The sequence below is a fragment of the Heterodontus francisci genome, chromosome 26 (assembly GCF_036365525.1).
Source record: "Heterodontus francisci isolate sHetFra1 chromosome 26, sHetFra1.hap1, whole genome shotgun sequence".
NCBI lineage: Eukaryota > Metazoa > Chordata > Chondrichthyes > Heterodontiformes > Heterodontidae > Heterodontus > Heterodontus francisci.
In genome coordinates, this window is record NC_090396.1 from 71,426,179 (window position 1) to 71,439,904 (window position 13,726).

General features: G+C 43.9%; 1 protein-coding gene across 2 annotated transcripts in view; it reads left to right on the forward strand.

The window, feature by feature from the left end:
* crlf3 (cytokine receptor-like factor 3) overlaps positions 1–13,726 on the forward strand; it is a 72,245-nt gene that overhangs the window by 53,509 nt on the left and 5,010 nt on the right. For both annotated transcript variants that reach the window (XM_068058556.1, XM_068058557.1), the window contains exons 5-8: positions 850–1,027; positions 3,362–3,584; positions 4,380–4,512; positions 8,717–8,829. In XM_068058556.1, coding sequence (XP_067914657.1) covers positions 850–1,027; positions 3,362–3,584; positions 4,380–4,512; positions 8,717–8,829 — 647 coding nt within the window. The remainder of the gene's footprint in view (positions 1–849; positions 1,028–3,361; positions 3,585–4,379; positions 4,513–8,716; positions 8,830–13,726) is intronic.

Genomic DNA, 13,726 nt, shown 5'->3' on the forward strand with positions numbered 1-13,726 from the left:
TGAATGGCGGAGCAGGCTTCAGCGGCCAAGTGGCCTACTCCTACTCCTAATATGTATGTTCATATGCTACTGTTCCCAACATTTTGTGATGTTGTGCAGAATTGTTGAATTCAAGGCCAGGGCTTCTCAAGTGCTCTGTGGAGAGATGCTGCTTGGGAGAGGGATGCAAGTATTAGATTGGTTCAGGGATTTACAAGCATGCATATTAGGAGCAGGGGTAGGCCACTCGGCCCCTCAAACCAGCTCTGTCATTCAAGAAGATCATGGCTGACCTGATTGTAACCTCAACTCCACATTCCCGCCAGCCCCAATAACCTTCCACTCCCTTGCTGATCAAGAATCTATCTACCTCTGCCTTAAAAATATTCAAAGACTCTGCTTCCACTGCCTTTTGAGGAAAAGAGTTCCTAAAACTCATGACCCTCAGAGACAAAATTTCTCCTCATCTGCCTTAAATGGGCAATCCCTTATTTTTAAACAGTGACCCCTGGTTCGAGATCCTCCCAAAAAAGGAAACATCCTTTCGACATCCACCCTGTCAAGACCCCTCAGAATCTTTGTATGTTTCAATCAAGTTGCCTCTTACTCTTCTAAACTCCAGCAGATACAAGCCTATCCTGTCCAACCTTTCCTCATAAGACAACCCGCCCATTCTAGGTATTAGTCTAGTAAACCTGCTCTGAACTGCTTCCAGCGCATTTACATCCTTCTTTAAATAAGGAGACCAATACTGTACAGAGGGAGAATAACGTGCCCCAATATGCATACATCTCCTGTTATCTGATGTCCTGCTACGTGTTTACTGAAATGTCCATTTTTTTTTTCCCTTCTGGTTCCTTTTTAATCCAGTTTGCCAGAAGTCCCTTCACTGGTGGAAGTGCCATGTTTATCAGCTCAATTAGACGAAAGCTTCCTCAGTTTTGTCAAGGATCGAATCTTTAGCCATGGAGCAATAGCATCTCGTCCTCCTGTCCAGATAGAGGAACTGATCGAAAGGCCTGGAGGGATTCGTGTCCGATGGTGCAAGGTGATCAAATATCCAAAATGGAACTGAACATGGATCCCCAAATGGAGACATTTTTTTTTCCTTTTTCCCCATCTCTCTTCACCTGTCCCTCTTCCACCCAACCCCACATCCTTCACCAGAAAGAGTTAATGGAGACAGAAATTGTATGGGGAGTGCTTAATTCATATTAAAAGGGGCTATAACTTCTGACTGATTTCAGAGCTAACCTAGAACCTACTGACCCAATGGGAAGAGCTGCTACATCTGAACAGGAGTATGCCATTCGGCTCCTTGAGCCTGTTTCCCCCATTAAATTAGAGTGGACATTAAGATCCCAGCAGTGAACTTGCTGTTGCCACCCCACCTTGTAGCTGTTTTAATGCCTCTGCTGTCTTGGGCAGTTGAGGATCACATCTGAAACGGGTGGAAGCCTGGTGATTACATGTCATTCAGGGTTGTGCAATCGTCATTTGGGCCCCGATGCAATTTTCACAGGATGGGGAGCAGAGATTCTGCTGCAGACAGTCCCCTCAGTGAAACATGGTGGATTCCCAGTCGGAGATATCTGTTAAGTAAGTTTAATGCTTCTCTTTGTGGGCCCCCTTCACCTACCCTCTCTCTCTCTGCCCCGTTTACCTGATCACTGGTCAGTCACGCTCCAGGCTTCCTGATCATCTTAAGCCCAAAGCTAACGAGCTGCCTGTGGATGTCCATTCTGGGCAGGCAGCTGACCAATGGAATGATGATTTTTTTCCCCAAGGTGTCCCACTGCAGCTCCTCTAGGAGGTAAGATTCCCCCACCCCAATACTCTCTGATTTGTCTGACTCCCTCAGGGACTAGCCAAGCACAAGAAGTTGGAATAGTTACACTGGTGCTCGCTCGAGACTGGGATTGAGGAATGTTGTACAAAGTAGAGAGCGTGTTGTGCCCTGTCTGACATCTCTGTCCTTCGGATGACGAGAGGTAGTAAAAGTATTCACTGATATTCCATCACTCTGAGCACAAAAAGTAATTTATTTTTTCCCTCGCTCCCTCCCAAAAATTCTGAATGTGCTGTTTTGGCTCCCCTGAATGATGCACAACTTTGTTATTCATTCACTTACCAAGTCAAATATTTTTAAGTCATTTAATAGAGGTGTTCAAAATTATGAGGGGTTTTCAGAGTAAAAAAAGAAGAAATTGTTTCTTCTGGTAGGAGGGTCAGTAACTAGAGGACACAAATTTAAGATAATTGGCAAAAAAAGAGGGGAGAAGAGAATTTTTTTTTTTTTTTTTAGAAGAGTTGTTCTGATCTAGAATGCAATCCCTGAAAGGGTGGTGGAAGCAAATTCAGTAACTTTTTTTCAAATGAATTGGATGAATACTTGAAGAAACAATTTGCAAGGCTATGAGGAAAGAGCAGCGGAGTAAGCACAGTGGCGCAATGGTTAGCACTGTAGCCTCACAGCTCCAGGGACCCGGGTTCGATTCTGGGTACTGCCTGTGCGGAGTTTGCAAGTTCTCCCTGTGACCACATGGGTTTTCGCCGGGTGCTCCGGTTTCCTCCCACAGCCAAAGACTTGTAGGTTGATAGGTAAATTGACCATTGTAAAATTGCCCCTAGTGTAGGTAGGTGGTAGGGGAATATGGGATTACTGTAGGGTTAGTATAAATGGGTGGTTGTTGGTCGGCACAGACTTGGTGGGCCGAAGGGCCTGTTTCAGTGCTGTATCTCTAAATAGATAAATAAAGACTAATTGGATAGCTCTTTCACAGAGCAAACACAAGCACGATGGGCCGAATGGCTCCATACTTGTAAGTGTTTTAACATGGGAAACTAGTTGTGACAATTCTGACCATGCATCTCTGGATGCAACCCCCAGAGGGAGCAGAGCAGCTGTATTGGTTACAAAAGGGAAAATACTGCAAATGTTGGAAATTCTGAAATATAAACAGAAAATAATGGAAATACTCCTCTGGTCAGCAGTATTAGTTAATTCAGCCCTGATTTCTGTCTTCAGGTTCAAATCAGTCCAATTTTGATTTCTGCAGCTTTAAGATCCCACTGAATCTCAAGTGTTACTAGCATTCAATTTTCCAGTCTAACGTAATTCACAGAATTATTCATAACTCCACTGTGCAAACTTGGGACAATGTCAGTCCGTAAGTACAGCAGCGATGGGCGGGTGGGACTTGAATTTGGTTCAAACTTGGTATGTAACTCTGGGTTTGCTGGATGGAGGAAGGTGGTGGTGGCCCTTCCTGGCCTCTGTGGCTCACTGCCGTGCTGGGAAGTGCAGTTCCTCGCTGACGGGGCCATGACTTTGTAAATGATGCCGATTGAAGCTAACAAATGTTTTGTGTTTTGCCGTTAGGAGGATGATGACTTTGTGACGCAGGAGTATCGGCTGCAGTTCTGTAAAAACACTGCCTGCCATTTCGACGATGTCTATATTGGACCTGATACCGAATTTGTAGTTTTGCACATTGACCCGAATGTTGGCTACACGTTCCGTGTGTGTGCTCGGGGAGAGGGACGTATGGAGTGGAGCCCTTGGAGTATTCCACAGAGCGGGTACACCACTCTGACTGCACACGGTCAGTTAGTCCATTAATGGCAAAGCTCTCGGGATTTCTGTGTTTGACAGCTGAAGGGTTATATTCCTGAAGTCCAGTCCAGTGCAGGCCCCCCATGGGAGGTGCTGCCTGTTGCTGTGATCCTGCCCCTTCCCTCCTTTCTCTCCTTTCCCTACCCCTGCTGCACACTCACTTGCTGGCTCCTCTTCCCCCATTCATGCTTGTGCATGTGTTCTCTCACACTCTCTCTGTGTCTCTTTCTCTCTCTCATCTCTTCCCCCCCCCCCCCCCCCCAACATCCACATGTTTCTCTCTCTGTCTCCCCCCCCCCCCCCCCCCCCCCGCTCTTGTGCTCTCTTGCCCCCCTCCCACGTGCTCTCTCTCTGTCCTCCCTCCATAAGTGCTCTTTTCCCACCCCCATCTGCTCATGATCTGTCTCTTTCCCTGTCCCCCACTCTTGCACTCTCTTCCTCCCTCACACATTTTCTCTTTTTTTTTCTCTCTCTCTCTCTTTCTGTCTCTTTCTCTCTCTGTCCCCTCCTCCACGCTCACTCACAATTTCTCTAGACCAGGAGCCCTGAGGCAGGGTACTCAATCTGAGACCTTCCTGGTCTGTAAGCCTTAGTATTATACGCAATGCTGTACTTTTGACCCTTAGTCGAGAACATTCTGTGTGTCCTGTTTAGATATTAAAAATATCGCGAATAAGGCTGAGTTATTTTCTGGGTAACTAAGGGTAAATCCTTATCTAAGAGAGCTAACTGAAATTTAAATAGGTATTACTGCACACTGATGAATGCTGAATCTTGTTGATAGAGTGGATCACAGGCTGCGAAGGGTTTAGTCTCAGCAGTCGTAGAGACATGGCACTCAGGAATGACTCTCCTTCTTCTGGTGTGTTGTACTCCAAGGAACCCACTTACACCAGTGGTCAGACCCTGACATTTCGGTAAGTACTTTACTGCCCCCATTATTACTGCTTTTAACAACCCATTTAGTATGTTTACCACAGCTTCAGTGTTGACAAAACAATTGAGACTGCAAACTCTGTCTTCGAAGACGAAGGTGACCTGAGGATTTAGACTGAATGCTTTGGACAGAGTGTGATCAGTATGTTAAACAGACTGCCCGGGGATTCAGACAGCAAATTCAAGAGGGAACTGCAGAGATGCTTGGCTGAAAGAGAGAGTAGTGATTAATGTATGAGAACGTTTAGACTTTTGGACAGACTGATGAACTGTGATTGTCTTTTCTAACCTGTGTATTTCTAAGATAGGAAGTGGTTCTAAGGAAGAAGGAACAGTCTGGCTCCAATCGCTTTCACTGATTTGCCTCTGTTTAAAAACAACATAAGTAATCCAAGACAATTTCTCTTCCTAATCTCTAATTTTAGTTGGTGGTTAAACTTTTCTGAATGCCTTGTCTCGCTGTGTGTTCTATTGGGTGGTTGGCAGTGAGATACGAGGCAGACCTTCAATTGGGCCGCTAAAAACATCCAAACCATGCGAGTGAAGCTTGAGCACTTTGTAAAATTCAAAACCCCAAGATTGAAGTTGAAAGGAACATAAAGAATTTGTATTTGTATAGTGTCTTTCACAACCTCCCAGACATCCCAAAAAGCTTCACAGTTGATGAAGTACTTTTGAAGTGTAGTCGCTGTTATAATGTAGGAATGCAGCAACTGATTTGCACACAGCAAGCTCCCACAAATAGCAATGTGATACATCACCAGACAATCTGTTTCAGATGTGTCCATCAGGTTCACTCTATCCAGAGATCATGAATGATTTTCCTATCATGGACTTTATCCTCACCACCTTGACTGTTGACCTCTTACTTTAAGAAACAGAAGTTACTGCCTTAACACTCCCTGCTCAATGTAGTTTGATGTGATTGAGTTGGGCCTGGCCCAGTGAGACCTTCACACATGGGGCTGAGCTCAATGGGGCACAGTTGCCTGAACTATAGGGCATCAGAGACTTGCCATTATCGTTACCTGATACACCTTCACCATTTGGCTCAGACACTGATATTGATCTCTTATCCAGCAATAAAACTTAAACACGCCCATCGTCACTGTTTTTAAAACTGAAGAAGGGGATAAAAGTTGAATTTGCGGCTGCTGGTAGGAGGCGGGCGGGGGAAGGGTTGGAGACGGGGAGTGGAGGGGGAGCTGGAGTTCATTCTCTCTCTCTCTCTCTCTCTCTCTCTCTCTTTTCCACACCCCTCCCCCCCCCCCCCCCCCCCCGGCCCTATGGAACTAATGTAAATTTTTGGCCTAATTTCTAATGTTCAGATTCCTTCATGCCCCCTCCAACACCCAGCTTCTTACTGTTTTTCACTTCTTCACACCACTAATGATGGCCCCTCATTTAACCACTCTGCCCTCTATTCAATTCTCTCCACCTTCTTTGCTTTAAAAAAACTTCCCAAAACACTTTCTATCGTGCCTTTCACTTCCCAAGCTACTTGTTTTTACTTTATCTAAACTTTCCCCTCCACTGTTTTGCTTTGAGCCATGCCCCAGCATAATGAATACTGGAGAAATGCAAATTGTCGTCTATTAGTACTGAACGAGCAGCACATCTGTTCTGTTCACTAATCATTCTACATGGCCATTTGCTATATTAAATTATTTCAAGATATTGCAAATAGAACATAGAACATTACAGCGCAGTACAGGCCCTTCAGCCCTCGATGTTGCGCCGACCTGTGAAACCATCTGACCTACACTATTCCATTTTCATCCATATGTCTATCCAATGACCACTTAAATGCCCTTAAAGTTGGCGAGTCTACTACTGTTGCAGGCAGGGCGTTCCACGCCCCTACTACTCTCTGTGTAAAGAAACTACCTCTGACATCTGTCCTATATCTATCACCCCTCAACTTAAAGCTATGTCCCCTCGTGTTTGCCATCACCATCCGAGGAAAAAGGCTCTCACTATCCACCCTGTCCAACCCTCTGATTATCTTGTATGTCTCTATTAAGTCACCTCTTCTCCTCCTTCTCTCGAACGAAAACAACCTCAAGTCTCTCAGCCTTTCCTCGTAAGACCTTCCCTCCATACCAGGCAACATCCTAGTAAATCTCCTTTGCACCTTTTCCAAAGCTTCCACATCCTTCCTATAATGCGGTGACCAGAACTGCATGCAATACTCCAGGTACAGCCGCACCAGAGTTCTGTACAGCTGCAGCATGACCTCGTGGCTCCTAAACGCGATGCCCCTACTAATAAAAGCTAACACACCATATGCCTTCTTAACAGCTCTATTAACCTGGGTGGCAACTTTCAGGGATTTATGTACCTGGACACCAAGATCTCTCTGCTCATCTACACTACCAAGAATCTTCCCATTGGCCCAGTATTCTGCAATCCTGTTACTCCTTCCGGAGTGAATCACCTCACACTTTTCCGCATTAAACTCCATTTGCCATCTCTCAGCCCAGCTCTGCAGCCTATCTATGTCCCTCTGTAACCTACAACATCCTTCGGCACTATCCACAACTCCACCGACCTTCGTGTCATCCGCAAATTTACTAACCCACCATTCTACACCCTCATCCAGGTCATTTATAAAAATGACAAACAGCAGTGGCCCCAAAACAGATCCTTGCGGTACACCACTAGAAACTATACTCCAGGATGAACATTTACCATCAACCACCACCCTCTGTCTTCTTTCAGCTAGCCAATTTCTGATCCAAAGCTCTAAATCACCTTCAACCCCATACTTCTGTATTTTCTGCAATAGCCTACCGTGGGGAACTTTTCAAACGCCTTACTAAAATCCATATAGACCACATCCACGGCTTTACCCTCATCCACCTGTTTGGTCACCTTGTCAAAAAACTCAATAAGGTTTGTGAGGCACGACCTACCCTTCACAAAACCGTGCTGACTATCTCTAATGAACTTATTCTTTTCAAGATGATTATAAATCCTATCTCTTATAACCTTTTCCAACATTTTACCCACAACCGAAGTAAGGCTCACAGGTCTATAATTACCAGGGCTGTCTCTACTCCCCTTCTTGAACAAGGGGACAACATTTGCTATCCTCCAGTCTTCCGGCACTATTCCTGTCGACAATGACGACATAAAAATCAAGGACAAAGGCTCTGCAATCTTCTCCCTGGCTTCCCCGAGAATCCTAGGATAAATCCCATCTGGCCCAGGGGACTTATCTATTTTCACACTTTCCAAAATTGCTAATACCTCCTCCTTGTGAACCTCAATCCCATCTAGCCTAGTAGTCTGTATCTCAGTATTCTCCTCGACAACATTTTCTTTCTCCACTGTAAATACTGACGAAAAATATTCATTTAACACTTCCCCTATCTCCTCCGATTCCACACACAACTTCCCACTATTATCCTTGATTGGCCCTAATCTAACTCTAGTCATTCTTTTATTCCTGATATACCTATAGAAAGCCTTAGGGTTAAGAAATGATTAAAAGCATTGAAACTGATAATGAAATCTTCATATTTTATGGGTGGAGAGCCTAGTCATAGGTATTGCAATTGTGTGGGACATGCCGGATGGACCAAAGCATCTTTACCTGTTAGTTATTGTTCATATGTTTGTATTAACTTAAACTGCCACTATCATATTTTGAACAGCTGAAATTTGGAGGTCATAATTGTTACTCCACTATAGGTAACTATTCTTAATATATTAATGCATTACACTGGGACACGTGGGTTATGCTTATCCTATATTGAGGCAGCTGTTTCAGCCAATAGTGACTGTGGTGGGAAGGTCAGTCCCTCTTTAACACATGTGGGGATAACTGGTAGAATGTTTTGCAAGTTTTTGGTGAAGCATTTTCAGATGCAGTAATATAGTTTTTGTAAAGTGCTCTGACCTATTAGATTAAATAAGCCACTAATGAGGTTTATAAACCAACTGTCAATCTTTATTGGTTTATGTTTTATAAAAAAAAAGCAACTTGTGATTTTTATACCAAATTTCCTGATATTTAAGAGTTTGTCTCTTGATTTATCAGATAGTGGGGTTGGCATGTCTGCTATACAAACGCTAGTTTTTTTTCTTTTATTCTCTTGGCACTAACTTGCTATCGATGAACACCGTATTCAGGAGAGGGAGTTTTTACAGGCTGTGCTTTTTATTTTGTTTTGTTCCCAGAATGGAGGCGGCAGGACAGCCGGATAAGAGAGATAGTATCGGAGTGTGTGTCGAGCCGCAGAATGAATGTGACTCACTGCAGAGAGACAAGGCTGTGTGCATCAGCTCAAATGGTAAAGAAACTGAATGGGGCTGCCTTGTGTGGGTAGGGCTGAACTGTCTACAAAGATCATTCTTTTAGTTTCTCTCTAATTCTTACTCTTGTGTGAACGTTGGTGACCGTTCTTCAGACTGTCCCACAATGGATCTCTACCACCTAGAAGGACAAAGGCAGCAGATGCATGGAAACACCATCACCTGCATTTCCCTCCAGCCACACACTATCCTGACTTGGAACTATATTGCCATTTCTTCACTGTCGCTGGGTCAAAATCCTGGAACTCCTTCCTTATAGCACTATGGGTGTACCAACCCCACGCGGACTGCAGCGGTTCAGGAAGGCGGCTCACCACCACCTTCTCAAGGGCAGTTAGGGATGGGCAATTAATTCTGGCCTAGTCAGCGACGTTCACATCCCATGAACGAATTTTTTTAAAATGGAGGACACTGTAGATGTCCATGATCCTGTTATGTCACTCAAAGTAGTGATAATAAATAATTGTTTTTAGTATTGTTGCGTCCAGACTCTTTAGAACAAAAGTAATACAATTGGCGTGTGCTTACTCCTATCGGGTAGCCATCTAATGTTCAGTTAACGATATGCAAGCACAGCACCATCCAATAGGTGTTGCGTCGTGTCATTCAGGAGCAGGATCCTGGTTGATTTTCCTCCCTCACAGTCCAGGGTACGAAGGCTGAAATTGGGTGATTCAGTGAAGAACACAAGAAATAGGAACAGGAGTAAACTATATGGCCCATTGAGCCTGCTCCAACATTCAGCACGATCATGGCTGATCTTAGGCTTCAACTCCACTTTCCCGCCCGCTCACCATATCCCTTGATTCCCTGAGAGACCAAAAATCTGTCAATCCCAGTCTTAAATGTAATCAACGATGGAGCATCCACAACCCTCTGGGGTAGAGAATTCCAAAGATTTGCAACCCTTTGAAGTAATTTCTCTTCAAGTCAGTCCTAAACGATTGGCTCCTTATCCTGAGATTGTGTCCCCATGTTTTAGATTCCCCAACCAGTGGAAGCAATTTCTCAGCCTCTACCCTGTCCAGACCCTTCAAAATCTTGTATGTTTCAATGAGATCACTTGTCATTCTTCTAAACTCCAGAGAATATAGTACCAATTTACTCAGCATGTCATCATAGGGCAAACCCCTCATCCCACAGACCAATTTAGTGAACCTTTGCCTTTCTTAAATGTGGAGAGCAAAACTGCACACAGTACTGCAGATGTGGTCTCGCCAAAACCCTGTACAGTGTAGTAAGACTTCTTTATTCCTGTACTCCAATCTCCTTACAATAAAGGCGAACATGCCATTTGCCTTCCTAATTGCTTGCCATACCTGCATGCTAAACTTTTTGCGATCCTTGTACAAGCACACCCAAATCTCTTTGAACAGCAACACTTACAAGCTTCACACCTTTTAAAAAATATTCTGCTTTTCTTATGACCAAAGTGAATAACTTCACACTTCGCTACACTATACTCCACCTGCGATCTTGTTGCCCACTCACTTAACCTGTCTATATCTCTTTGCAGCCTCTCTGTGTCCTCCCCACAGCTTACCTTTCCATCTAGCTTTGTATCATATTACGACCAAGGCAGGAGGATTGTACTGTGAATTCGGTCCCACTTCTCCACGGGTCACAGCATATCAATAAATTTTCCCACTAACCGAAAAACAGCCAATTTATATACTCTATTTGTGCCCCAGAATGAAGCACACCAACCAGATTTTTTTAATAGACAACAAATTAACTATTTATTAATTAACTAAACCTTAAACAATAACAAGATAAAATCTATATATGAAAAAAAAAATTTAACTCCTTATCCTTCCTAGCCCTCATATGTGTGACACACACACACACACACACACACACACACACACATCCATTAACCGGGGAAAAAAGATTTTTTTGGATTACAGCTGTTTCTTGGAATAAAAAGGAAAAAAAATAACATAATTAAATTTATCACGTTCTGGTAGGATATTTTTGGTTCGGTGAGGTGTCCCAGTCAAAATAGTCGGATGCCACTCGAAGTCTCTCCAGGCGAGGTTGATGAACAGTCTGTGAATGGATAGGCGTTCAAGGCAATTCGTCTGCAGCAGACTTCACGTAGGCCTTTCAGCAAGGGTGTAGCAACAGGTCTGCTTAAGACTCACAACAGCAATATAGCAGTAGAAGCTTATTCCAGATTTCAGGATTTCCCAAAACACAGGAGGCAACAGGAACCACTCTTAATGCAGGGATTCTTCAGAGACAGGAGGCAATAAGAATCTAATTAATCGTTTGGTAGTACAGAACTTGAGTATTGCTGAAAATAGAGAAATGCTGTTGAAGCTTTTCGGCTTGCACTCATCAGGACAATGCACAAGAATACCAATGTAAGGGAAAACAACAACTTTTACTTTGAGGAGAGTGCTGATTGGTTGGCAAGTGAACTTTGGTAGAGGTGTTGCCATGGAGAATGCACCAGTTTACGGTGACTGACAGTTAACTGCTAAGCTTTGTTTGAAATTTAAACCAGGCAGCTTGACTCTGGTCTGGGTATTGCCCTGAGGAATGAACAAGTGAATGGCTGTCACTTATTTTGTTGATCTAAAACAGGCACAATGTTTGTACATGTTCTTTCTGTCTGCAAAGATCAGGGCCCTGTGTATTAATGTATGTAGCTTCCAGTATGTGCAAATGCGCCACACTGCAAGTCCTATTGACAATCTTAAATTGGTTGTCAGTGTAATTCTTAGCACACTGAGGATTATTTAGCAAATGTTGCCCAATCATGGAATTACATCTAATGTTGGACACTGTTTTTAGTTTTGCAAGCACAGGCTGATTGGGTACGGCCTGTACCTTGCCCATAGTAAACAGCGGAAGGGACATGTTGTTTGATACGATCTGCCAGTCTTTGGGACATACGGCCTATATACCTAGCATCACACTGGCATTGAAATTCATATATCACATTACTCTTTTGTGTGGTAGGCAGGATGTCTTTTTGGCTTGACGTCAGCATGCTGTTAGTGGCGAACACCACACGTGTTACTACTAGCAGCGTGAAACAGCTAGCTTCACCTGTTGTTCAAATTTTTGGGATACATTACCCTTCCAGTGTAATTTGAGGTAGACTGGGCACTTTTCAGGGCTGAAAATGATGGTCTTAGGCCCGTTCATAAGTTTGCGCCTTATACAGCAAGTAATCTGATCAGGGTAGCCATTGTCACGCAGGATGTCTTTGATTCACCCTATTTCAGTATCAAACTTGCATGGTGAGCAAATGGCTCGGGATCTATTTACAAGGTTGCCAATAAGGCCAATTTTATAATGCATGAAACTGAGAATCCCGACGCGTGTGTTAACCAGTGAAGGTAAGTTTGTGGTAAACCATGGTAGAGAGCCCCTTAGCAGATTTCTCAACGAGAATGTCAAGGAAAGGGAGCTCATTTGACTGCTCCATTTCAAAGGTGAATTTGAGTGCAGGATGGAACCCATTAAGACGTGAGGAATTATTGCATGCAGCTGCAGATTCAAATATAGCAAACGTAACATCTTCACATCAGAAATATGCAAGAGGCAGGAGGTTAGATGTCATTCCCTCAAAGACACGTTTCTCATGGAACCTAGCAAAGATGTTTGCGAGAGCTGGGCCTAGAGGGGATCCTATGGCAACACCATCGATGTGGGCATATATGGTGTCATTAAAACTGAACTCAACTGCGCGAGTTGCTGAGTTCAATGAATACTGATTCACGCAATGGTGGCAGATCTAGATCGCTGTGATGTAGTGCTGCAGCACAAATATCTATGGCTTTCTTAAGTGGCAAATTGGTGAATAGGCTAGCAATATCAAATGAGCATATGGACACATATTGATCAGGCTTGATGGGCCGAATGGCCTACTCCTGTTCCTATTTCCTATGATATGCAAGTCCTGTATGGTCTTAGCAAATGTGAAGGAATCCTTCACCGTGTGGAGAACTTTCTCAAAACTGGTTGTAACAATTCGCCCAACCATTTGGCTAATTCATGTTGTGCAGAACCGGTCACAGATGAGATGGGACGTAGAGGGACATCAGTTGGGCAGCCTGTAAAGTCGCGGACGCAGCGAGCCATGAGGACGAACCCTGTCATATATATCACCCAGCAGCTCATAGCTCTTACACAAGTCCAGCGTGTTTTTTAGCTTACTTTCGAGCAAGGCTGTCTGGTCATGTTGAGCAGCAGGTCCAATGGATATGAATTAGGACCCGTCATTAAGAATGGTGTGCATTTGGTTGATGTAGTCACGCTTAGTAAGGAGGACTGTTCCCATCCTTTCCTCAGGTTTACTGATGTGTATGTCCGGGTTTGTCTTAAGGCCTCGCAACACTGTCAGACGTTTATGTTGCATGTGGAAATCAAATATGTTGTTCGGAAGCCTGCAACAAACCTTGGCAGTTAACTGTCAGTCACTGTAAATTGGTACATTTTCCATGGCAACGCCTCTACCAATCAGAGTTCACTTGCCAACCAATCAGAACTCTCTTCTCACCGTATAAAGTTGTTGTTTTCCCTTACATTGATATTCTTGTGGATGAGCGCAAGATGAAAAGCTTCGACAACATGTCTCTATTTTCAGCAATACTTAATAGGAATCTGCTACCTCTAACAGACAGGGGTTTCTTCTCTAGAGATGCAGTCTTCCCCTTCAGAGAGAGTCTTTTTCTCTCTCCAGGCAGGTCAGAGCCAAATTTCAAATGCCTGCTCTATGTCCAACTCACTGGTTTTTAAAAAAGTGTCCAAAGTGAAAGCAAAGCCTTCCTGAGCTGATTCCATGACCGGACAGAGTCTCCCCTGTCATTCAAAGTGGTGCTCTTAGGAGGTCATAACCCCTTGATGTTTACTTGAAATTGC